General features: G+C 44.1%; 1 protein-coding gene across 3 annotated transcripts in view; it reads right to left on the reverse strand.

Annotated features, from left to right (window-relative positions):
- The window catches only part of LOC139410210 (inositol polyphosphate-5-phosphatase A-like), a 283,385-nt gene that overhangs the window by 94,240 nt on the left and 162,453 nt on the right, over positions 1 to 26,692 (reverse strand). For 2 of the 3 annotated variants that reach the window (XM_071155687.1, XM_071155678.1), the window contains exons 5-8: positions 24,421 to 24,484; positions 22,676 to 22,779; positions 8,761 to 8,813; positions 7,753 to 7,872 (exon numbers count right to left, since the gene is read on the reverse strand). In XM_071155687.1, the coding sequence (XP_071011788.1) occupies positions 7,753 to 7,872; positions 8,761 to 8,813; positions 22,676 to 22,779; positions 24,421 to 24,484 (341 nt within the window). The remainder of the gene's footprint in view (positions 1 to 7,752; positions 7,873 to 8,760; positions 8,814 to 22,675; positions 22,780 to 24,420; positions 24,485 to 26,692) is intronic. The other variant, XM_071155695.1, reaches the window with a different exon arrangement.

Here is a 26,692-nt window from a genome sequence, read left to right on the forward strand (position 1 = left end):
ACATAACTAGGTAAATGGCTGTAGCCAATACACAGTACTTAATTGTTGAAGGTACTTTAATTCCCATCGCTGCAGAGCTAATAGTAGCTACTTGCTTATGAACTAGTCCTATACTGGGAGAGAGAGGTATCAGTGGAGACTGACTGGGGATTAACCCCTGCTGCCCCAGGCCTCCCAGGGTGAGGAGGCAGTTCACAGAGTCACACACTGACACCCCTCTCACCCCAGCCCACCCTAGTACCCCCCATGAAGGGCTATATATGGGCCCTAGCAGATCCACTAGCCCCTAAACACAACCCAAAGGCGAGCACATGCTCCCCTCTCAGTCTCTACTGAATGACATGAAGCAGCATCCTCAGTATTCTCTGTGCCACACAAACACACAGGTCACAGCAGGTGCTTGCATGCACAGCCAATTAAGTCATAAGCATAAACGCTGAGTCAATCAGATGCTCTAAAAAGTAAATAAACACTCATTCATACATTTTGTCTGACACGCACACACGCACACACACACACACACACACACACACACACACACACACACAACCCTGTCTAATAAATTAATCCGGCTTTTATGGAGGATCTCCCTGCAATTATTCAGTCCTCCTTCCAGCTGAACATGTCTATTGCCTGGAAACAGGCTCTTCTTTCGCTCCTCTTTCAGCCCGTTGTTCTGGGAAAAGCCTAAAGGGAAACATTTAGATTGGAGGGCTCTTTGAGACGCTCTGACAGTTGACTGATGACCGTCCATAAAATGACAATGAATTGCTGTATGGTGGCCAGTTCGGCCCACTGCTTCCCCCTGGGAAACTAATTGCCCTGAATTGTTAACGGCAACATTATTTTTCTGCCAATCATTGCTTTTCAATGGCCTGAAAATGAGCATGAAACAAGCCTTTTCAGCAAACAAAACAGTTCAATGTCTCCAATGTTGATCAAATTAACTTCAGCTGTGTGACAATGGACTATATTTGTGTGAAAATAATGGCGGGGAACAAAGGGGGTCTTCATGCCAGGATTTCACAGTTGTAATGTAAAAGTGTTCTCTCCTGAACTGGGACAGCCACTCTGAAAGGGGAAGAATAAAAAAGGAACACAACACGATTTTGGTGTTGATTTTATCTCATGGCTATCTTTTCACATGGCTCTTGGCAGGCTGCTTCCCATCCTCTTGGCCAGGGCCCTGACTTCTGAATTAGCACATCATCTCAGTGTCCTCCTTACATCACGAGTCCTTGGCGGAACAAGTTGGCATTTTACAACACACAGAATCTAAAGCATGAATCTCACTGCCAATAGACTGCTGATAGGTACTTATCACAGTGGGAGGTTGTTCCTTCTCTTGCTAGAAAGAAAGCGGTACCTGCTGCGTGCCCACCTGGTAGCGACGAACCTGACGTTTATACCTGTAAAATCAGAACGCTCATCAGTGGCCGATAACTTGTCTTTAAGCCAATCAGAGAGCATTTGGGGAAGCCAACAGGAGAAACAATAAAAATTGGGAATTTTCTCCAAACATCCACAGTTAAATGTTATGAGCCAGTCACACTTTATATGCAATGTAAGCTACACACAAATACCTCCTCCAAGCTAGCTAACTACTGAAGCTAGTATCACCATTATAATTAAATCACGGATTAGTTTCCACGAAACAGCTGCCTGTGTTAGCTGCCGATTTATGACAAAGACCCTGCACTATGTTGTGCTAGCGAATATGCTAACATTAACTAGCTAGCTAAACATTTGGCTACAGGCTGGCACTGTCAGTACGGGATTATGGAGATTGAATTCAACTGTTTCTTCGTCATCTTGCTAGGTAGTTATCTAGCTGGGGCCATCTGGCTAGTATCAACAAGGACTTTCAACAAAATAGCAACATTAGCGCAGCTAGGTAGCTACCTAACATTGTAATCTGGACCATAAGCAACACACAAGGACATGCAAGAGGACAAGTACAACTGAGCAAAAGGACAAGTACATTAGAGTGTCTCGTTTGAGAAACAGACGCCTCACAAGTTCTCAACTGGCAGCTTCATTAAATAGTACCTGCAAAACACCAGTCTCAACGTCAACAGTGAAGAGCCGACTCCGGAGTGCTGGCCTTCTAGGCAGAGTTGCAAAGAAAAAGCTATATGTCAGACTGGCCAATAAAAATAAAATATTAAGATGGGCAAATGAACACAGACACTGGACAGAGGGAACTCTGCCTGGAATGCCAGCATCCCGGAGTCGGCTCTTCACTGTTGACGTTGAGACGGGTGTTTTGTGGATATTATTAATGAAGCTGCCAGTTGAGGATTTTGAGGCGTCTGTTTCTCAAACTAGACACTAAATCAAACTAAATCATGTCCAAACAATTGAATTTACCACAGGTGGACCCCAATCAAGTTGTAGAAACATCAAGGATGATCAATGGAAAGAGGATGTACCTGAGCTAAATTTTGAATCTCATAGCAAAAGTATGTAAATATGTAAATAAGGTATTTCGTTTGATTATTTTTATACAGTTGCTAAAATGTAAAAAAAAAAAAAAACTGTTTATGCTTTGTCATTGTGGGGTATTGTGTTTAGATTGAGGAGGAACATTTCTTATTTAATCTACGTAACAAAATGTGGGAAAGGTTAAAGGTGTCTGGACACTTTCCAAACGCACTGTATAAAGTATATTAAACATCTAATGGTCAAAATAGTGTAAAAGCAAGTGAGCTGGTTCTACTCATTTTGGCAAATTTCTGGTGTTTTGTGGAGGAAATGAGTGTTGAGCATAACATGTCAGCCCTCTTACACAGATAGACAGGCTAGAAATGGTTTAACAATTTTAATTTTTTTTGTGAAGCTTGCATTCAATTGCCATACCCTGTTGCATACAAAAAGCTTCCATTCTCCCTGTCACGAGGGGATTCATGGCCAATTTAAGATTATAAATCGTCAAACGTTAGGTTACTTTATTTGTCACTTAATAGACAGTCTATTTTGTTTTACCTCTTAAGATTGGAAAACTTAAATTTATGAAGTTGAACATGTGCTCTTTATGACAGAATGTAGACATTTTGTGAAATCAAAAGGTTTTTTGGACCAAGTTACACTTCTCAAAAGGCACCGAAATGATGGAATGACCCATATATCAATACTTCCTTATAGGAAAAAGGGTCTGTAAGGGTCTCATGAGGAATCATTGCTACAATGCCTTCAGAAAGTATTCACAACCATCAACTTTTTCCACATTTTGTTGTCACAGCCAGAATATAAAAATGATTACATTTGGATTGTTTTGTCAATGGCCTACACACAACACAACCTAATGTGAAAGTGGAATTATGTTAATTTCAAATTTATATTTACAAATTTAATGAAAAGCAGAAATGTCTTGAGTCAATAAGTATCGCACCCCTTTGTTATGGCAAGCCCAAATAAGTTCAGGAGCAAAAATGTGCTTAACAATTCACAAAATAAGTTGCAATAATAGTGCTTAACATGATTTTTGAATGACTGCCTCATCTCTGTACCCCACACATACAATAACTGTATCTGTCCCTCAGACGAGCAGTGAATTTCAAACAGATTCAACCACAAAGGTCAGTGAGGTATTCCAATGCTTCGCTTAGAATCAAAACTCTTAAGTTAAGATAATAATTACTACTTTAGTAACAAGAAACAATAACGAGGCTATATACAGGAGATACAGGTACAGAGTCAATGTGCAGATGTACAGGTTAGTAGAGGTAATTTGTAAAGTGACAATGCATAGATAATAAATAGTGAGTATCAGCAGTGTAAAAACAAAGGGGGTAGGGGGGGGGGGGGGGGTCAATGTACAGTTGAAGTCGGAAGTTTACATACACCTTAGCCAAATACATTCAAACTCAGTTTTTCACAATTCCTGACAATTAATGCTAGTAAAAATTCCCTGTCTTAGGATCACCACTTCATTTTAAGAACGTGAAATGCCAGCATAATAGTAGAGAGAATGATTTATTTCAGCATTTATTTATTTCATCACATTCCCAGTGGGTCAGAAGTTTTTGATTTGATTTGATTTGATTTGATTTAATGTTGGAGTTGTGCTTGGCCACACAGGTGTGAGGGAACAGATATTACAGGAGGGGACTAAGCACGCATCCCTGAGGGACCCCAGTGTTGAGGATCAGCGTAGCAGATGTGTTGTTGCCTACCCTTACCACCTGGGGGCGACCCATCAGGAAGTCCAATCTCCAGTTGCAGAGGGATGTTTCTAGTCCCAGGGTCCTTAGCTTAGTGATGAGCTTTGTGGGCACTACGGTGTTGAATGCTGAGCTGTAGTCAATGAACAGCATTCTCATATAGGTGTTCCTTTCGTCCAGGTGGGAAAGGGCAGTGTGGAGTGCGATTGAGATTGTGTCATCTGTGAATCTATTGGCGCAGTATGCGAATTGGAGTGGGTCTAGGGTTTCCAAAATTATGGTGTTGATGTGAGCCATGATCAGCCTTTCAATGCACTTCGTGGCTACCAACGTGAGTGCTACGGGGTGGTAATCATTTAGGCATGTCACCTTCACTTTCTTGGGCACAGGGACTATGGTGGTATGTTTGAAACTTGTAGGTATTACAGACTCAGTCATGGAGAGGTTGAAAATGTCAGTGAAGACACTTGTCAGTTGGTCCGCACATGCTTTGAGTACACGTCTCAGTAATCCGTCTGGCCCCGCGGCTTTGTGAATGTTGACATAAGATATGATCTTTTTTAATGTCCCGTTGGTAGGAAAGTCTTAATTGTAGATCGGCCAGTTTGTTTTCCATGATTGCACGTTGGCCAATAATACGGAGGGAAGTGGTGGTTTACCTACTCATCAGCCAATTCTTACAAGGCACCCCGCCCTCCTCCTTTTTCTCAGTCTTTTCTTCACACTGATGACAGGGATTTGGGCCTTGTCTTGACAAAGCAGTATATCCTTCTTGTCGAACTCATTAAAGAAAAATTATTCGTCCAGTTTGAGGTGAGTAATCGCTGGTGGCAGCAACATTATGTACATATTGAGATACAAACAATGCGAAAAAAACAAACAAAATAGCAGTCGGTTAGGTACCCATAAAACGGCTGCAATCCCCTCCGGGGTCATTATTCAAAGAGAACCTATTGGTAGATGGGTAACAATTAAAAAAGCAGACATTAAATATCCCTTTGAGCGTGGTGAAGTTGTTAATTACACTTTGGGTGTATTGATTCACCATCCAGTCACTACAAAGATACAGGTGTCCTTCCTAACTCAGTTGCCGGAGAGGAAGGAAACTGCTCAGGGACTGCACCATGAGGCCAATGGTGAAGTTTAATGGCTGAGAAAACTGAGGATGGATCAACAATATTGTAGTTACTCCATAATACTGACCTGTTTGCAACAAGGCACTAAAGTAATACTGCAAATAATGTGGCAAAGTAATTAACTTCTTGTCCTGAATACTAAGTGTTATTCTTGGGGCAAATCTAATACAACACATTACTGAGTACCACTCTCCATATTTTCAAGCATCGTGGTGGCTACATCATATTATGGCTATCCTTGTAATCATTAAGAACTGGGGAGGTTTTCAGGATAAAAAAGAAACGTAATGGAGCTAAGCACAGGCAAAATCCTAGAGGAAAACCTGGTCCAGTCTGCTTTCCACCACTCTGGGAGATGAATTCTCCTTTCAGCAGGACAATAACCTAAAACACAAGGCCAAATCGACACTGGACTTGCTTACCAAGAAGACAATGAATGTTCCTGGGTGGCAAAGTTCCAGTTTTGACTTAAATCTACTTGAAAATCTATAGCAAGACCTCCAAATGGTGGTACGCAAGCAATACGCATATGAATAAACAGAGTAAATAACGTTAGGTGCCATTTGATGCTCATATTTCAGTCTTCAAAGGGGATGGTGTTGAGGAATAAAAACAAGCATGGAGGGTTTACATTTCAAACAGGCTCCCATGAAGTTGCTGGCCCCACATCAGCCGGAGACCAGAGGAGTGCCTTTTTGATGTGACTCAATGGAGAGGTTTGGCTGGCTAAACGCTGTTCCTTCTTATCATTGTTCCCTGGAGGCCTTGAAGGGCTTTGGAGATAAACACTGTTTAGCAGTTAAAAGGGCCACAGAGGAAAGGGCTTATCAGATGTGTTTTCAATGGGCCGTAAGCTGCAATATTAGCCTGGGCCCGAGATAAGGGAAGGGGCTAAGGTTGGGCCCAGCCATGGAGCTTGCTCCTTAGGCTAGATCACTGACCAGGCTCCTGCACCAACAGCCCCTCTGGATCTCAGCTGGTGTTGTCCACTCCCCCTCCCCACAATGAGAGATTAGAGCTCAGAGAGAGGGAGGGAGGGAAAGAGAGGGGGCCTTGGCTATAGATATTCACCCTTTCCCTTCTCTCTTTCTGGGGTAGGAGTCAGAGTTAGGACAATGGCCAAAAAGACGGTTCCCAACCGGCCTCTGAATGGGAACACTGTTGGTGGTAGCACTTCATTCAAAGCCGGGCTTGGGCACATTGTCTTCCCCGATCGGCAGAGGAGAATGGAGTTCACTGGTGGCTGCCAAAAGGTTAGCAGCCCCTGTGAAAGGAGCAGCACATTATTCACTGCCCCTAACAGAGCCCAGATCCTTTTGTATACCTCCCCCCGCCCCAGCCAGCTTCTTTCACTCTCTCTGGCAGTCCGGATCTGCGCCCGAGTGTTTCCCCAAAGTGAGTGGTTGAGGCGCGATGCCCCCCCCCCCCCTCCACCCCCTGCATGAGATGCCAGCCTAGCCGGAACATAGGCCTACACCTCCCACCCATCCCACAACCCATCCCCCTAGGTTACCCCTCCCACCTCCCGGAAAAAGGAAAAAATACCCTGCCATTGTCACCTTTTAATGATATGTCCCAGGAATTACCAGCAAAGGATACCTTCTGAGCACAAGGGGATTTAAAAGAGGGGAGCGTGGAAACTGCCACTCACCAGCCCAGCGCTATTCAACCTCCAACAGAAAATGTGACATTTAGCCGTATTTATGAGACAACTTTAAAAAAAATCAACTTCAAGAGCATGACCAAAGCTGAGAAAATACGGTCAAAACCCTCAACGTAAGCAACAAGAAAGGTCCTTTTGAAACTTCATTACACCGATAAATCCAGGGAAATTATGGCTTCATAAAAATGGCAAAAGCTGTCATATTCCTCAAACACCCCCACTTCCCTGTCCATTAAACGCAGAGCATTCTTTCATCAAATGAAAGAATCAAGGAGAGGGTAAATATGAGCTTTGAAATGCATAAAACACAGCTCGTAATTCACGAGGTGTCAAAACCCTTCATAATATATGCTGGCCATATGTACGCAGTGATTCAAAGTGGAAGGAGGTGAAAGACGCTGCGCATTCAGATTTGATTTCATTGGTGGGGGGTCACATAATGCAGGGCTGCTACATAGCTTCTACTCAGTGTTAGCATGACCAGGTAGTGAGCAGGGGCTGCTTTAACACACTCCATCATCCGGCTCCACCGTAAATGGAGACCACATAAATCACATTAGCATGTTAGCTGGAACGGCTCCCCTGTTTGCTTAGTGGGGTCTTGGGTGAAGGATTATCTGCCCGGCAGAGAGGCGAGTGTGTTGCTCAGGGTCGAGTGGAAAAGAAGAACGGAGAGGATGGTGAGAGGAGAGATGGTGAGATTGGTAAAGGAGAGAGGAAGAGGGTGCTGAGAGGGTGGTTGGAGATAATGGTGAGATGAGCGAATGGGTGAGAGGAGAGTGCCAGTCACCTGTCTAAAACAAAGCCAAGGGCCTTCTGTCTCATCCCGGAGTAGACAGAGGGGCTCTTCTCCCGGGCCAGTATGTTGGAGGCATCGTGGAACAGGTGGATGTTGACCAGGTCAAAGGCACTGTGGGGGAGACCGAAAGACCAGGATATTTGAGTTTGAGACACCTGAATCACATGATTGACCCCGTGGCCTGTGGACCAGTGCTATACATTTGGTTCTGTGAATGGAGCAGTTCGTTTAATTTGCCTGGTTGCCCTACAGGCTGAGTGACATGTCCACTTTACTCCTAGTGGTGCTAATGCTGCTAAGCATGTCTCATTGATCCACTATTGACTATATATCGATCTCTGTAAATGAGAGTGGATGTCTCACCTCAAGACGCTTCTCCTGCTGACAAACTTCTAAATATATAGGTAAAATGTCCCTCTCATCCGTGTCCCTCGCTCCCATCCCTGTCAATCTCCCTCTCGCTCTCTCATCCCCGTCCCTCTCTCGGTCTCTCCCTTCAGATCCCTGTCCCGCGTCATGCCTGTCTCTATTAGAGTGTTACCGTTTCAGCCCTTTTTGTTCTCATGTCATCCTTCTATTCGATTACAACCCTCTCCCTCCTCCATCCCTCCCTCTCAAAACGTTTGTATTCATCTCACACAGGTTCAATTGCATGTAATGTTTTCTGTCATCTGTCATATGCAACTGCTTGGCTAACGAGATTACGTCTAATCTAATCCCGGGATGGGGAGAGAAGTAAAGCCTCCCTCTCTCTCTAGGGAAGACTGACTCTACCTTGCCTCTCTATGAAGACTGGACCGGGACCTGCAAAGCCCCCTGGGATATAGCCTATGGATAGTGGGGTAAAGCCAAAGTGACAGGTACTGCGGGTGATACTGCTAGACTTCATGGGTAGTCACAGCTGGATGTGACCCTAAAATGCACCTCAATGAAAAGCTGAGAAATTCTGTTTGATCGTATGTGTAGTTTGAGGTGTAATGAGATGTCTTAGAAACTCACCAGTCAGCCAGAGCCCATCTTGTCCTGATGAAGCCTTTTCTGGACCACTTGCACTGTAACAGAGGGAGACATCATGCCGACTGAATGTGAGCATGGATCGCATGGAATTGGACCTTACTGCAGTGCACCCCAAATGGTTCTCAAGTTGATTACTAAAAAAAACTAATCCATTGTTTAAAAATTGCCTTTTTGCCTTTTTGCAGATTGTCATGTCTCATTTTCGATTAACTGAAATTGATACTTTTTTCAAAGTATCTCTCTTTTTTTTAAACAAGCAATGCAGAGCTGGCTACAATTTCAATTTCACCCCCTGAAAAAAATAGAACAAATGCTTTGGCTGAACTCAAATGTGCTGATTGATAAAATACCTGTATTTATGGGAAAGTTGTTTGAAAAGGTATTTTGTTTTTAAATTATATTGAAAATTGGAAATGTAGAGTTGCCTTTCATGGAGTTGTATGGGAATTGCATGGGAAGGTCTGCTCAATCTAAGATTACAACCAATTGATTACAGCGGGAGGAGGTAGGGAACTGGTCTGTCTAACCAATATCAAAGATCAAAACTGGCGGAGGAATGAAAATAGCATAAATAGGAAAGTATACCAGTTTCATTTGAGGACCAGGATGTTGACAGCTGTGCCATACAGATTACAAAACAGTTAGGAAGAGATTTTTGATGCACCGATTCCATGTTACAGGGTTAAGTTGATATTTAAACGACGCAAGATTCAAGACTTTGTGCTTTTCAGCTAAAATTATTATATAGAATTCTTGCCACCAACAAAATGTTGAATATTTGGGGCATAAAATCATCGAAGCTCTGCAGATTTTGCAGTGAGAATACAGAATCAAGACCATTTATTTTGGTATTGCCCTCAGGTAGACTGTTTCTGGTCTCAGATTCAGGAATGTCTGAAAATGCATAACACTTCTCTAAAATTGACCGTATAAATAGTATTGTTGGGAGATCTGGAGAGACCGGGCCAGTCAATAACTAATACTCTTAGTAAAAGTATTTATCATCAACTTTCCCATCTGTGGATTCTATTCCATTAGATAGATTGAAATTTAATGTTAAACTTAAACATCGGCATAGCTCAAATCAAATCAAAGTTTATTTGTCACGTGCGCCAAATACAACAGTGAAATGCTGACTTAAAAGCTCTAACCAAGTGAAAAAAAGATATTAGGTGAAAAATAGGTAGGTACAGAAATAAAACAGCAGTAAAAAGATAGGCTATATACAGTAGCAAGGCTATAAAAGTAGCGATGCTACATACAGACACTGGTTAGGCTGATTGAGGTAGTATGTACAGTGGGGTAAAAAAGTATTTAGTCAGCCACCAATTGTGCAAGTTCTCCCACTTAAAAATATGAGAGAGGCCTGTAATTTTCATAGGTACACTTCAACTATGACAAACAAAATGAGAAGAAAAAAATCCAGAAAATCACATTGGAGGATTTTTATGAATTTATTTGCAAATGATGGTGGAAAATAAGTATTTGGTCAATAACAAAAGTTTATCTCAATACTTTGTTATATACCCGTTGTTGGCAATGACAGAGGTCAAACGTTTTCTGTAAGTCTTCACAAGGTTTTCACACACTGTTGCTGGTATTTTGGCCCATTCCTCCATGCAGATCTCCTCTAGAGCAGTGATGTTTTGGGGTTGTTGCTGGCCAACACGGACTTTCAACTCCCTCCAAAGATTTTCTATGGGGTTGAGATCTGGAGACTGGCTAGGCCACTCCAGGACCTTGAAATGCTTCTTACGAAGCCACTCCTTCGTTGCCTGGGCGGTGTGTTTGGGATCATTGTCATGCTGAAAGACCCAGCCACGTTTCATCTTCAATGCCCTTGCTGATGGAAGGAGGTTTTCACTTAAAATCTCACGATACATGGCCCCATTAATTCTTTCCTTTACACGGATCAGTCGTCCTGGTCCCTTTGCAGAAAAACAGCCCCAAAGCATGATGTTTCCACCCCCATGCTTCAAAGTAGGTATGGTGTTCTTTGGATGCAACTCAGCATTCTTTGTCCTTCAAACATGACGAGTTGAGTTTTTACCAAAAAGTTATATTTTGGTTTCATCTGACCATATGACATTCTCCCAATCTTCTTCTGGATCATCCAAATGCTCTCTAGCAAACTTCAGACGGGCCTGGACATGTACTGGCTTAAGCAGGGGGACACGTCTGGCACTGCAGGATTTGAGTCCCTGGCGGCGTAGTGTGTTACTGATGGTAGGCTTTGTTACTTTGGTCCCAGCTCTCTGCAGGTCATTCACTAGGTCCCCCCGTGTGGTTCTGGGATTTTTGCTCACCGTTCTTGTGATCATTTTGACCCCACGGGGTGAGATCTTGCGTGGAGCCCCAGATTGAGTGAGATTATCAGTGGTCTTGTATGTCTTCCATTTCCTAATAATTGCTCCCACAGTTGATTTCTTCAAACCAAGCTGCTTACCTATTGCAGATTCAGTCTTCCCAGCCTTGTGCAGGTCTACAATTTTGTTTCTAGTGTCCTTTGACAGCTCTTTGGTCTTGGCCATAGTGGAGTTTGGAGTGTGACTGTTTGAGGTTGTGGACAGGTGTCTTTTATACTGATAACAAGTTCAAACAGGTGCCATTAATACAGGTAACGAGTGGAGGACAGAGGAGCCTCTTAAATAAGAAGTTACAGGTCTGTGAGAGCCATAAATCTTGCTTGTTTGTAGGTGACCAAATACTTATTTGTGTAATTTGCAAATAACTTGCAAATAAATTCATAAAAAATCCTACAATGTGATTTTCTGGATTTTTTTTCTCATTTTGTCTGTCATAGTTGAAGTGTACCTATGATGAAAATTACAGGCCTCTCATATTTTTAAGTGGGAGAACTTGCACAATTGGTGTCTGACTATAAACTTTTTTGCCCCACTGTACATGTAGATATGGTTAAAGTGATTATGCATATATGATGAACAGAGAGTAGCAGTAGCGTAAAAGAGGGGTTGGCGGGTGGTGGGACACAATGCAGATAGCCCGGTTAGCCAATATGCGGGAGCACTGGTTGGTCGGCCCAATTGAGGTAGTATGTACATGAATGTATAGTTAAAGTGACTATGCATATATGATAAACAGAGAGTAGCAGCAGCGTAAAAAGAAGGGTTGGGGGGGCACACAATGCAAATATTCTGGGTAGCTATTTGATTACCTGTTCAAGAATCTTATGGCTTGGAGGTAAAAACTGTTGAGAAGCCTTTTTGTCCTAGACTTGGCACTCCAGTACCGCTTGCCATGCGGTAGTAGAGAGAACAGTCTATGACTGGGGTGGCTGGGGTCTTTGACAATTTTTAGGGCCTTCTTCTGACACCCCCTGGTGTAGAGGTCCTGGATGGCAGGCAGCTTAGCCCCAGTGATGTACTGGGCCGTACGCACTACGCTCTGTAGTGCCTTGCGGTCAGAGGCCGAGCAATTGCAAGACCAGGCAGTGATGCAACCAGTCAGGATGCTCACGATGTTGCAGTTGTAGAACCTTTTGATGATCTCAGGACCCATGCCAAATCTTTTTAGTTTCCTGAGGGGGAATAGGCTTGGTGTGATTGGACCATTCTAGTTTGTTGTTGATGTGGACACCAAGGAACTTGAAGCTCTCAACCTGTTCCACTACAGCCCCGTCGATGAGAATGAGGGCGTGCTCGGTCCTCCTATTCCTGTAGTCCACAATCATCTCCTTAGTCTTGGTTACGTTGAGGGATAGGTTGTTATTCTGGCACCACCCGGCCAGGTCTCTGACCTCCTCCCTATAGGCTGTCTTGTCGTTGTCGGTGATCAGGCCTACCACTGTTGTGTCGTCTGCAAACTTAATGATGTTGTTGGAATCATGCCTGGCCATGCAGTCGTGAGTGAACAGGGAATACAGGGGGACACTCAGCACGCACCCCTGGGGAGTTCCAGTGTTGAGGATCAGCGTGGCAGATGTGTTGCTACTACTAAACCGTAACCCTCACCACCTGGGGGTGGCCCGTCAGGAAGTCCAGGATCTAGTTGCAGAGGGAGGCGTTTAGTCCCAGGATCCTTAGCTTAGTGATGAGCTTTGAGGGTACTATGGTGTTGAATGCTGAGCTGTAGTCAATTAATAGCATTCTCACATAAGTGTTCCTTTTGTCCAGGTGGGAAAGGGCAGTGTGGAGTGCAATAGAGATTGCATCGTATGTGGATCTGTTTGGGCGGTATGCAAATTGGAGTGGGTCTAGGGTTTCTGGGATAATGGTGTTGATGTGAGCATTTACCAACCTTTCAAAGCACTTCATGGCTATGGACGTGAGTGCTACGGGTCTGTAGTCATTTAGGCTGGTTGCCTTTGTGTTCCTGGGCACAGGGACTGTGGTGGTCTGCTTGAAACATGTTGGTATTACAGACTCAATCAGGGACATGTTGAAAATGTCAGTGAAGACACCTGCCAGTTGGTCAGCACATGCCCGGAGCACACAACCTGGTAATCCGTCTGGCCCCGCAGCCTTGTGTATGTTGACCTGTTTAAAGGTCTTACTCACGTCGGCTACGGAGAGCGTGATCACACAGTCGTCCAGAACAGCTGATGCTCTCATGCATGCCTCAGTGTTGCTTGCCTCGAAGTGAACATTGAAGTGATTTAGCGCTTCTGGTAGGCTCGTGTCACTGGGCAGCTCGCGGCTGTGCTTCCCTTTGTAGTCTGTAATAGTTTGCAAGCCCTGGCAGATAAGACGAGCATCGGAGCCGGTTTAGTACGATTCAATCTTAGCCCTGTATTGACGCTTTGCCTGTTTGATGGTTCGTCGCAGGGCATAGCAGGATTTCTTGTAAGCTTCCGGGTTAGAGTCCCGCACCTTGAAAGCGACAGCTCTACCCTTTAGCTCAGTGCGAATGTTGCCTGTAATCCATGGCTTCTGGTTGAGGTATGTACGTACAGTCACTGTAGGGACGACATCCTCAATGCACTTATTGATAAAGCCAGTGACTGATGTGGTGTACTCCTCATCGCCATCGGAAGAATCCCGGAACATGTTCCAGTCTGCAAGACAGTTCTGTAGTTTAGCAACTGCTTCATCTGACCACTTTTTTATAGACGAGTCACTGGTGCTTCCTGCTTTAATTTTTGCTTGTAAGCAGGAATCAGGAGGATAGAGTTGTGGTCGGATATACCAAATGGAGGGAGAGCTTTGTACGCGTCTCTGTGTGTGGAGTTCAGGTGATCTAGAATTTTTTTCCCTCTAGTTGCACATTTAATATGTTGATGGAAATTTGGTAGAACTGATTTAAGTTTCCCTGCATTAAAGTCTCCGGCCACTAGGAGCGCCCCCTCTGGGTGAGTAGTTTCCTGTTTGCTTATTCCTTACACAGCTGTCTGAGTGCGGTCTTAGTGCCAGCATCTGTCTGTGGTGGTAAATAAACAGCCACGAAAAGTATAGCTGAAAACTCTCTAGGCAAGTAGTGTGGCCTGCAATTTTTCACAATATACTCTACTTCAGGCGAGCAAAATCTAGATACTTCCTTAGATTTCGTGCACCAGCTGTTGTTTACAAATATGCACAGACCCCCCCGCCCCCCTCGTCTTACCGGAGTGTGCTGTTCTATCTTGCCGGTGCAGCGTATATCCCGCTAGCTGAATATCCATGTCGTCATTCAGCCACGATTCCGTGAAACATAGGATATTACAGTTGGTGCATAGAAGATATGGTGCATAGAAATCGGAAGAGGGTGGCCAGCAGAGATAGGTGGGATGGGCTGAGGGAAGCTGAGAGTTGGGATGTGGAATTGGAGACAAGTGGGAGTAGAGCTGCTGGGCGGGGGATAGAATGATGGTCAAAGATAAAAGTACAAAAATAAATAAAGTCAAAATTAAACAAAACAAAATGAAGTTTGAATGACTTCTATTTTGTTGGTGCATTGGGGACGGGGGCTCGGGGGGCACAGGGGTCCTGGGGGGGTGGGCTGTGAGGGGGGTCTGGGATGGCTGAGGGACAGCTCGGGGGGATCATGGAGGGCTGGTGGCTGATAGATCGCTGGTTCGGGTGCCCGTTTTTTGACCTTGTGGGAGATCTGTCGATGTGCCCTTGAGCAGGGCGTTGACACTGGTTGCTTCTGTGAGTCACTCTGGATGGGAGTCTGTGAGATGACTAACGTAATGTAGTTGTTGAGCGGCTTCACTGCTGGTATATTGTATGTTTTAAATATTCAATTAATTTAAAAACACAATCTCAAATGGCATACACAGTCATCCCATTCATACGAGTGCTATAACAATGCAAAGACAACCCTCTAAGAGTTTGTTTTGTTTCAGTATGATCCATTTCCCCTGTATTTACATTTGTCCAACCTGAGCCCAATGACACTGCATGACAACGGGAAAAAACAGTATCACCTCCAAAATGGTCTGAGGCCTGACCAATAGCCACCTGGTCAACCTCCTATAGCCTCACCCCATTAGTGCTACTGAGTGAATTACCCAGTCAGGAGTCCCAGCTCTCACACAGCACATGATTTACCATGAAGCTCATTATTAAATGAGAGACAAATTGATGCCGCAACCGTCCTAATTTTGAATGCATAAATAAATAAATAACCCAGGAGCTATCGAAGCGTCCTAATGGGGAGTTAACCATGGCGATGAATAAACTAATTATGGCTCAGGTCACATAATTACAAATTGACTAATTTTATTTAAAAACTTAGATGCAAATGTGTAGGCCTGAAAGCAATTTGATTGCGTCTCACATCCTTCAATCTGCATTAGTACAAGATGAACTGTATCAAATTGAATTACATTAGCATACTTGAATTAATCTATACCGCCTGGCAGAATGTATGGGCCCAATTATACCACACTGTCCGACATTATGACTTTGAGTGTGTGCGTATGTGAGTGAGTGAGATCGTGAGTGAGTGAGATTGTGAGTGAGTGAGATCGTGAGAGAATGAGTGAGTGAGATCGAGAGAGAGTGAGTGTGAGTGAGATCGTGAGAGAGAGAGTGTGAGTGAGATTGTGAGAGAGAGAGAGTGTATGAGTGAGATCGTGAGAGAGAGAGAGAGTGTATGAGTGAGATCGTGAGAGAGAGAGAGAGAGTGTATGAATGAGATCATGAGTGAGATCGAGAGAGAATGAGTGAGATCATGAGTGAGATCGAGAGAGAATGAGTGAGAGAGAGAGTGAGAGAGAATGAGTGAGTGAGAGAGAGAGAGAATGAGTGAGTGAGAGAGAGAGAGAATGAGTGAGTGAGACAGGGAGAGAATGAGTGAGTGAGACAGAGAGAGAATGAGTGAGTGAGACAGAGAGAGAATGAGTGAGTGAGTGTGAGTGAGTGAGTCAGAGTGAGAGTGAGTGAGAGTGAGTGAGAGTGAGTGAGAGTGAGTGAGAGTGAGTGAGAGTGAGTCAGAGTGAGTCAGAGTGAGTGAGTGAGTGAGTGAGTGAGTGAGTGAGTGAGTGAGTGAGTGAGTGAGTGAGAGAGTGAGAGAGTGAGAGAGTGAGAGTGAGAGAGAGAAATGTGCTCCGGGTCAGCTGCGGTAGACGGCCTGGTTTAAGGTAAACCAAAATATTTTTTCATGAACATAATGCACTCAATAAATATTTTGTGATCATTTAAAAAGACAAATAATAGAACGAATACCTTACATGATGTGGTCATTATAAATGAATCAGAAAGTACTTCAACAAATTCAACAAAACACAGATGTTTCAAGGAAATTCATTCAATAACCACATTTACATTTAGGTGGTAAGTAGACATTTGTTGGCATCATCTTCATTTTACCGGACTTCCTGAGAGAGATTTATATATGTACTGTATATATATATATATGTACTGTATATATATATATATATATATATATATATATATATATATATATATATATCGTAATATACAGTATGTAACAACATTGTAAGAACATGAATAAAGAGAGAAGGGAAATGAAGAAGAGGATGAAGAGGATGACAGGGAGGGGAGTGAGGAGGAGAGAAGAGGGTGCTGTCCAAACCTGCTCTCTTAACGCAGCGCAAAATATATGTCATCTAAATTTAATTTAAAGAGTCATTAACTACACATCACAACACAAAAATCCATCACGTCCCTGACGTGCAACCTCAGATTGCCCCATTTCCTCCTCCTATGACTGATTGACCCTTGTCTTATCGTTTGGTTAATGTGACACGCACACATTCCCTTCCATTCATCAACACACAGAGCTGTCATTCACAAGGGGACTGGGAAATTCAGACTGGGAGTGACAACCAACTGTCACGTACCCAATCAAACGCGAGAGTGAAACGTCGACCTCACCTGAATGCCTACAGAATGTGTTACAGGGTCAGGAGGGAAAAAACCCTGGCCCGAGAGATAAAAATGTACATTTCCTATAGCTCTAGGCCAGGTTTTCCAAAACCCTGCTCTAGGTAGGACAGCTGAAAAGCTGCCACTCAGGCTGGTACCACAGCCACAGTATCATCAGAGAGTGAGACAGACAGAGACAACATCTACACCTCATCTGACAGAGTAGCGTAGGCCCAGGTGATATATCCAGCCCCCCCCCCCCCCCCCATCGTCTGGGAGGGGTCAGGTCTGGCCTGGCCAGTGCGGGGTCACCATGGGGGCGGGTGGTGGAGTGAGGCAGTAAAAGGTTGTGAGGCTGAGGGTGACACAGGCTGACCTTCCGTGGCCAGTGATGGGTGCCCAGGCTGTGACAGTGATGAACGACTATACAGAGTGGGTCAGCCATGACAGGGTGTGAGTGTAGTCCACAACCAATGCTTTTCTGAGCAGACGTGTGGTAGCAACCAAGAAATACAAACTTGTATGGACAATGATCTATGGCCCGGGTTAGTTTTTTTTCCCACTTCCGTGCACAATCATTGGAAAGGGGAGATTGACGTCTCGGTCGTACACTTTATTTATATAAGCCAAGGAGAAATCTTTACGATGCAATGTTTTTTGGAAGCATGCATTACTGCACCAACAAATATATTGATAAATACTCGGGCGGGTCGAAAGGATTGACGGAACAACAAGAAATGACAGGTCACCAAATCCATCACGTCGACCTTTCAAAAGAAATGTGCCCGCTATTTTGACCAGTTCCTTCTTATTCCGCTTTTCAATTAACGTCCCTCCCTCCTTTCTCCTCCACTTCAAGCCATAACTCACAGTCTGTGGAGTATGAAGGCAGTGTGTTTTACATACATGGAGGGAGGGGTTGTCATTTCAGCAGACTCAACCCAGGGGACTTGGGGTCACAATAGGATCCTGTTCACCCCCATTGTGGACATGAGAGGTCTACATGAGACAGCAAGGATGTGTGTGACAGCGGTATGAGTAGGGGTCAAAACAAACACGCAACATCAATACAGTTGAAGTCGGAAGTTGACATACACCTGCGCCAAATACATTTAAACTCAGTTTTTCACCATTCCTGACGTTGAATCCCAGTAAAAAATCCCTGCCTTGGGTCAGTTCGCATCACCACTTTATTTTAAGAATGTGAAATGTCAGAATAATAGTAGCGAGAATTATTTATTTCAGCTTTTATTTCTTTCATCACATTCCCAGTGGGGTCAGAAGTTTACATACACTCAATTATTATTTGGTAGCATTGCCTTTAAATTGTTTAACTTGGGTCAAACGTTTCGGCTAGCCTTCCACAAGCATCCCACAATAAGTTGGGTGAATTTTGGCCCATTTCTCCTGACAGAACTGGTGTAACTGAGTCAGGTTCGTAGGCCTCCTTGCTCGCACACGTTTTCAGTTCTGCCCACACATTTTCTATGGGATTGAGGTCAGGGCTTTGTGATGGCCATTCAGTACTTTACTTTGTTGTACATAAGCCATTTTGCCACAACTTTGGAAGTATGCTTGTCCATTTGGAAGACCCATTTGCGACCAAGCTTTAACTTCCTGACTGATGACTTGAGATGTTGCTTCAATATACCCACATAATTTTCCTACCTCATGATGCCATCTATTTTGTGAAGTGCACCAGTCCCTCCTGCAGCAAAGCACCCCCACAACATAATGCTGCCACCCCCGTGCTTCAGGGTTGGGATGGTGTTCTTTGGCTTGCAAGCTTCCCCCTTTCTCCTCCAAACATAACAATGGTCATTATGGCAGTTATAATTTTGTTTCATCCGACCAGAGGACATTTCTCCAAAAAGTACAATCTTTGTCCCCATGTGAAGTTGCAAACCTTAGTCTGGCTTTTTTTTTTGGAGCACTGGCTTCTTCTTTGCTGAGCGGCCTTTCATGTCATGTTGATATAAAACTAATTTTACTGTGGATATACTTACTTTTGTACCTGTTTCCTCCAGCATCTTCGCAAGGTCCTTTGCTGTTGTTCTGCGATTGATTTGCACTTTTCGCACCAGAGTACATTCATCTCTAGGAGACAGAACGCCTCTCCGAGGTCTTGGCTGGTTTATTTTGATTTTCCCATGATGACAAGCAAAGAGGCACTGAGTTTGAAGATAGGCCTTGAAATACATCCACAGGTACACCTCCAATTGACTCAAATTATGTCAATTAGCCTATCAGAAGCTTCTAAAGCCATGACATCATTTTCTGGAACTTTCCAAGCTGTTTAAAGGCACAATCAAGTTAGTTTATGTAAACTTCTGACCCACTGGAATTGTGAAATAATCAACAATTGTTGGAAAAATGACTTGTGTCATGCACAAAGCAAATGTCCTAACAAACTTGTCAAAACTATAGTTTGTTAACAAGAAATTTGTGGAGGGGTTGAAAAACGAGCTTTAATGACTCCAACCTAAGTGTATGTAAACTTCTGACTTCAACTGTACACTAGCATACACCCACACACACAACCAACCCAATGGTACTCAAATTTAAGAGATGCCAGGAAATGTAATTTTGTCTCTGTTACTTTGCTAGTCTTTAACCAGCGCTGTCACTCAAACAGGGGCCGTACAGAACAACCCCTCCCACCATGATGTCATCAGGCCCTCTCCGAGTGACAGTTAATTAACGGTGGACTGTAAAGCTACCGTGCAAGCGGAGAAAGAGAGGTGTCAGTCTCCGACAAGCTGGCTAAACTGTCCGCTGCTACATTCTACAGCTTCACCTCTCTACATGGGGTATCAAAACATTAGAAAATGACAGAAAATGATACCTTTACACAGTAGATTCTAATGGAAGATAACATGTATTAACCCATGCTCTCTGTAGCTCACATGGTCTTGGCGAGGTCTCTGCTAGTATATCATGTCTTAGGATGACTATCCAGTTTCCACAACACTCTTGAGACCCAGAGCAGTACCCTGTAGAACCCAGTTGGACCCCCACCCATTGCGGTCCGTGGCGGTCCGTCTTGTCCCAGATCCCCTGTTAATAGAATTCCTTAAGGCTGCAGACGAATGGCAAATCCAGGCGGTTTCATCTACTAAAAGACAGCATAAATCACCATGGAGGAAGCGGGGACAAGGCAGGGGTTATCGCGCGCCTGACTTCCTCATGAGAGCTCTGCATTAAAGCATTAGTGAAATTAATTCATCTTTCATAAGAGGTTTGAGCAGTATCTGTGATCTATGATAACCAATTTCTCACTACGGAGCTGGGCGGAGGGGGGGGGGGGAAATACTCGGCCCTGATAGACTACACAAATCTGCTATTTTTAAATGTCTAACATTATCTGGAGTGCTGCTCTCGGGAGCATCATCCTGGATTCATAACCCAGCCGGGAAAGAGGCATAAATCAGGGAGCAAACTTTCTCAGGCATCTGCTTGCTTCTTTTCACACCCAGGTTTGTTTTGCGCTTGTCCTCGTAACGCACCAAACACCCGTTTCTCGTAATCATTTTAAACGACTTCACGCCTCAATCGATGTAATTGGTTTTAGATCATCTTTGAAAATGGCAAACTGGGGAACTCCAAGGTGGAGGGGGGGGACAGAGAGAGACAGGAGAGAGGGGAGACAGGAGAGAGAGGGGAGAGAAGAGAGAGGGAGAGAGAGAAAATGTGTACATGAGAGTGTGTGTGTGAAAGAGATGGAAATTGGGAGACTGCGTCTGTGAAAGGATGTATCCATCTCCTTTGCATATATTTGAGGAGGTGGCCGGCGGAGCGCAGTTGACAGATGAGCGAGGAGCATGGGGCTGACACGCGGGCACTCATGCTCTTTATTACAATAACAGCACAGCGCGACGTTCCCTTATGATGTGGACCCAGCAGAGGAGCCCGCAGAACGAACAGACATACAACGCACACAGGCTGCACTACGAAGCCCAGCAAGCCACTGAATTAAAGCTTTTGCAAGAGTGCCATCTCAATCTTCCACTGTTCCAACTGATCCTTGTATTAATTTGCTTTTTGAGGGAAAGTAAAGTAAAGAAAGAAAAAAGATGCAGAAACCAAAATAACCTTGTGCTTTCACTTCATACCGTATCTTTTGTGAAAATGCAAAACAGTAAAGGGAAATACTCCACTGAGGAAGAGGAAACACTGCCAGAAATGTGTAATAGTACCAATAGTTTTGTTTTTCTGTGGTTTATTTGGTAAAAACATATGCCTACTTCCGAAAATATTATGCAACATAAACCATTTCTATTTAAAAAAAAATGTCAAAAACAAAGTGCCGCAAAAGTGTTGCAAGTCAAATCAAATAAAAACCAATATAACCAAAATGTTTTCAGCACTTGCAATACCTACTGTATTATGGGGACTACATGCAAGCATCCAAAATGTATTAACAAGGTCCATGCCTAACGCCGGGTGTACACTACAAAACGTTCAAAATCCTAACATTGCTGAGACTCACATTAAACGACAGTCTTTTCATGTCGTTCTTTGTCTTGACAACCTAGTGGTGCGCACCCTAAACGATCTGGCACAGTCACACACTACAAAATGTCTCACTTGTTCTTGAGGATTCGCCATACCACCATGCTGTCTCGGGGAAAAAAAACAATGATGTGATGATATCATTAGATTGTAAAAGCTTCGATCGCGTCGTTGCATCTTGGTACACCAGAGGAACGTTCATTTCCAATGGAACGCTGCTTTTGCCCTGCAGCTTGCCTTGCAGTTGCAATGCATATGTTGGGGTCTATCGAATGTGCGCGTCAAACTGTATGCATAGAGGGTTTGACAGATATGGTAGCAGAAGGTGATTGTTGAACTTTTGTTGCACACACATCCAGATGATGTCGCGTACCATTTTGCGTAATGACGCTATCGGTGTGATGGAGGCGTTAAACGTAGCTAGAACGAGCTGTGGCTCAAAGCAAGCCTCGTAAAAGTTTGCAGCCAGACATTCACGCTTGCCATACACCGTTGAGATTTCTAGCCAACGTTTTGAATTAAATAAAATTTCTTGTGAACTGCAACACTGTACCAATTTAACACTTAGGCTTTGGTTAAAGGCAAGTTCAAATGCATACTAGTTGTCATCGCTCCTGCTTGAGTGTCTACACATTCTGAGTGATGCGAAACAACGTCATCATCTCACTGGCTTGTTCTCCGGCGAGCTCTCATTGGCTATTGCTGATCACAATTCTCAAGACATGCTCACACGACAAGAGCATGGCAGATTTTGTGCCAATAAAATCAAACGTGTTTGAAAATATTGGGATGTCTGGGGCTGCTCAAAGATAAGATCGGTAGCCCTCAGATTGCGTCTCTGACACGCTTACATTAAACGAGCGTCGGTGACGGCCGGCAATGATATAGGGATTTTGTCTCAGATGTCAGAAACTTGTCTGGGACAGCTGAATCGGGGCTAAAATCATGTAGATCAGCTGTCTTTTATCAATATAGTGGTGTCATAATATCACATTGCTGTGTCGTGTTCATTAATGACAGCACTCTGTCAATCAAAGTCCCAGAGCTTCAGAAAGCAGTAGAGGCTGAGAGATAGTCCCTCTCAGTCACTACAGCAACAGTGGAAGGATACGCACCTCAGGGAAGTAGTCCTGAGGAAACTTCTCCTTCTCCAACATGGATGTGCTCTCTAGAGTGTCTGAGTAGATCTCTTTCCCAACCACCTTCTTGAATTTCTTGGCTGTGGGGAAAAACACACACAGAAAGCCAGAGGCCGTATTAATACAATACTAGCTCGTCTTAAGAGCACGATTCAAACCTACTAACGTCACAAAACAGTGTTGTGGAGATCTAGATTCTAGACGTCGTCATGCAAGCATAAAGCAAGGGCTTCATCAGCCTACTACTCCACCTGCTGGTTGTTCGTGGAAGTATAAGGGAACTCCTAGGTGAAGCAACAGATTCTCCACGCCGACCCAGTAGAAATTCAGGTTGTGTGTTGTACTTACACGGAGGCCTTAGATGATCTAAGGTGAACCAAACAGCGTGACACTGTGTCCCACACTCATGGGATCAGTGTCAGAGAGCTTGACATGCCAAACCATTTTGACCTCTCGGATCATTTTTAGCCTTTTGAACACTCCTAAATTGGTGGAACTAAAGGGTGAGCATGTTTTACTCAGCAGGTAAAAGGCTGAAAATATCTTTGAGGTAAAAACAGTTCAAGATCTCTGAACCTGAATCCTAGGAGTATGTCACGGCGTTGCTATTCGGTTCACCTCAACATTGGATCATCTAAGGCATCCATGTCGTATTTCATTTATTTTTTATTTAACTAGGCAAGTCAGTTAAGAACAAATTCTTTTTTACAATGGCGGCCTACACCGACCAAACCCGGGTGACGCTGGGCCAATTGTGCGCCGCCCTATGGAACTCCTAATCGCAGCTGGTTGTGATACAGCCTGGATGTATCATGTAACCACAACACATAACCTGAACTGGGGTCAGAGCCTGAAAACGTCTCCCGCATTCACCTGACGTCTGGACCCGTTTCCATAAAGCGTCACAGAGTAGCAGTGCTGATCTAGGATCAGTTTGGACTTTTGGATTATTCTGAAATGGACAGGGGGGAGCTGATCAGCAATCCTACTCTGAGACACTTAATGAATACGGGTCAATGGAAAATGTGGCATTGTTCTTTACCAAAGAAGCAGGTGTAATAATTGACGTCTTCCACATATTTCAAGTATTTATTCAGTCCAGTAGCATCTTGTAAAGCGTAAATGAGCTCATTCTGGATATATCCAAATCCCATGTAAGAGGAGCATGCTGTTATCCAGGGAGTTTGACGGGTGAGGGTGTGTGTGTGTCTGTGTCTGTATGCTTGTGAGCGAGTGTGCATTCATGTCTGAATGCTGCATGCGTGTGTGTGTGTGTCCTCCCCCTCGCCCTATCCTTCACTGGTGGTGAGAGGATGGTGCAAATGGTGACTCTGGTGTAATGGGAACAACTTTGCGGCTCCACATCTATATCCCCTCTTTAATTAGCCTGGCCGCCGGGCCCCTGGCCCTCTGACACCCCGGGCTGATGAGAGGGCTGTAACTGTCCAATAACCTCCGTACACAATTACAGTGGAGCCCGAAAACCCATGAATTAAATCCTCATATTAATAAGCATTACCATTCTATCTATCGCTTCTGAACATTATCCTCCCCCTGCCAATCTCAACCTCACTGGTTTTGATGGAAGCGGTGGTGATGGAAGCGGTGATGGAAGCAGTGATGGAAGCAGTGATGGAAGCAGTGGAATGTAGGGTGTTATATGGAGGAGGGTATGTGAGAGGGCAGGGGTAGAGATTTCATGGGGGGGGGGAGAGACTCACCTTTGAAATCAAACTGGTGGATGTTTTTCAAGGATTCGTGAAGAAAGTAGCAACTTCCTAGTGCCTGGAAGATAGAGAGGGCATGAGATTTAGGAGAATTGTTAACAAACCATTTAGTCAGAGATTCTTGGAAATAACCTGGGACTAACTAACCACAAAATATTACTGAGCAATAGAAGCAAAGATTGGTTCCAAGTAGTCCAAGCACCATTGATTTGTAGAGTTTTGCTGTGTAGAGGGCAACAGATCACACCCACTAATCATTCCAGGCAACAGATCACACCACTGTTCAATTTATGTACAGTATTTTCCCACAGCAGATATTGAATTAAAGCGGTCAATCGAATATACAGTGCAGTTCTCAGACCCTATATTTGGTACAAGGCTTCCTGAAGAATAAATAATTCCAGCTTTTCAAAGGACAAATTCAGATGGACTTTGGAACAGCCAAAGATCTACTTCAATAGGATTAAAATCTTAATTTCTGAAAGAACAATCACAAAGTTTCCCCAGTCTGTAGACAACCCAAACAAACTGTGGGGGAAAAAAATAATGCAGGGGATTTGATGCGGTTCACAGTCCACTACACGCTTTCTCTGTGCTTTTTACATCTAGGCAATAGAGGAAAAGCCTGCTCTCAATCCGCTGGGGCTTGGAGATAGCGAGCCCTTGCTTGAGGATAATTCTGTCATTGGTCCTGCTGCACGCAACCCTCCTCTCTCCTCCTACACTGCAGCATGTAGAGAATAGAGAGCCAAAAAAGGAGGAAATAGATATTAGGGAGAGAAGAAAAAAAATACACTGGATGACAACACGAAAGTGAGCCCAGTTCAGAATTGTGCAGGTCGTGGAATGGTTAGTGGCCGGACAAGGAAGGGCATATGAGCTTCAAACAGAGGGAGAGGGAAAGAGAGAAAGCGAGAGAGAGAAAGCGAGAGAGAGAAAGCGAGAGAGAGAAAGCGAGAGAGAGAGAGAGAAAGTGAGAGAGAGAGAGAGAGAGAAAGTGAGAGAGAGAGAGAGAGAGAAAGTGAGAGAGAGAGAGAGAAAGTGAGAGAGAGAGAAAGCGAGAGAGAGAAAGAAAGCGAGAGAGAGAGCGAAAGTGAGAGAGAGAAAGCGAGAGAGAGAGAGAAAGCGAGAGAGAGAGGGAAACAGAATGAGAGAGAGAGAGAGAGAGAGAGAGAGAGAGAGAGAGAGAGAGAGAGAAGTGAGAGAGAGAGAGAGAGAGAGAAAGCGAGAGAGAGAAAGCGAGAGAGAGAGAGAGAAAGTTAGAGAGAGAAAGAGGGAGAGAGAGAGAGAAAGTGAGAGAGAGAGAAAGCGAGAGAGAGAGAAAGCGAGAGAGAGAGAGAGAGAGAAAGCGAGAGAGAGAAAGCGAGAGAGAGAAAGCGAGAGAGAAAGCGAGAGAGAGAAAGCGAGAGAGAGAGAGAGGGAAACAGAATGAGAGAGACATAAGTCTCCTTAGAGGGGAGGAGACATACGGCAGAGGGAGAAAAGGACAGAGGGAGAGAGAGAGGATTTAGTCTGATTTTGTGCCGTTTTCCTTTTAGGGGCGGAGCAGACACCCTCTCTGGCAGGGGGAGAGTTTGGGGGCTCGGCAGCCAGAACCTGCATTATTTATGAGCGCCGGCACATCTTGAGATTAAACATTTGCCGATTTGTCAAAAGCACAAACATGAGGTCCTGCCCATCTCCTTGACATAGAAGTTCATCCAACGGAAAACACTGTCGCACATTTAATTGATGAGAACAGCGGCTGGTGACCCAAACCCACTGCCATGCACCGCTCTTTCATTCCATCTTCCTCCCTCCTTTTTCTGAAGGAGGACAAAAAAAGCGAGGGATGGATTGAAAGCAGTAGGACTCGAGGTCAACTTTCCCCTCAGCAGGAGGACGGCTTCCAGGAAGGGCCCCCTTTTTATTTCCCGGAGCTTTTCTTTATGTTCATTTTCACCTCAAACTGCCACGGACAGAGTGAGAGAAAGAGAGGGGGACATTAGGGGGGTGAGGGAGGGAAACTGTGCTAGATGTCAAAATGACACCACCGTTGTTGTTGTTTTTGTTGCTGCAGTCTGTATGTTTGGAATGAATCCAGAATAAATAGTAAATAAGCTAAAATATTAAAATATGAGTCGAAATATGAATTTCAATCACCATTAAAACATTTCTAAACCACCTGACTTTATGTTCAATTCCTCAAACATTATAACATTCTGTTGGCCGAGCCTATAGTCAACAAAGAATCCAAATGGAATCGAAAAAGGCCTGGGTTTGCTTG

The sequence above is a fragment of the Oncorhynchus clarkii genome, chromosome 1 (genome assembly GCF_045791955.1).
Source record: "Oncorhynchus clarkii lewisi isolate Uvic-CL-2024 chromosome 1, UVic_Ocla_1.0, whole genome shotgun sequence".
NCBI lineage: Eukaryota > Metazoa > Chordata > Actinopteri > Salmoniformes > Salmonidae > Oncorhynchus > Oncorhynchus clarkii.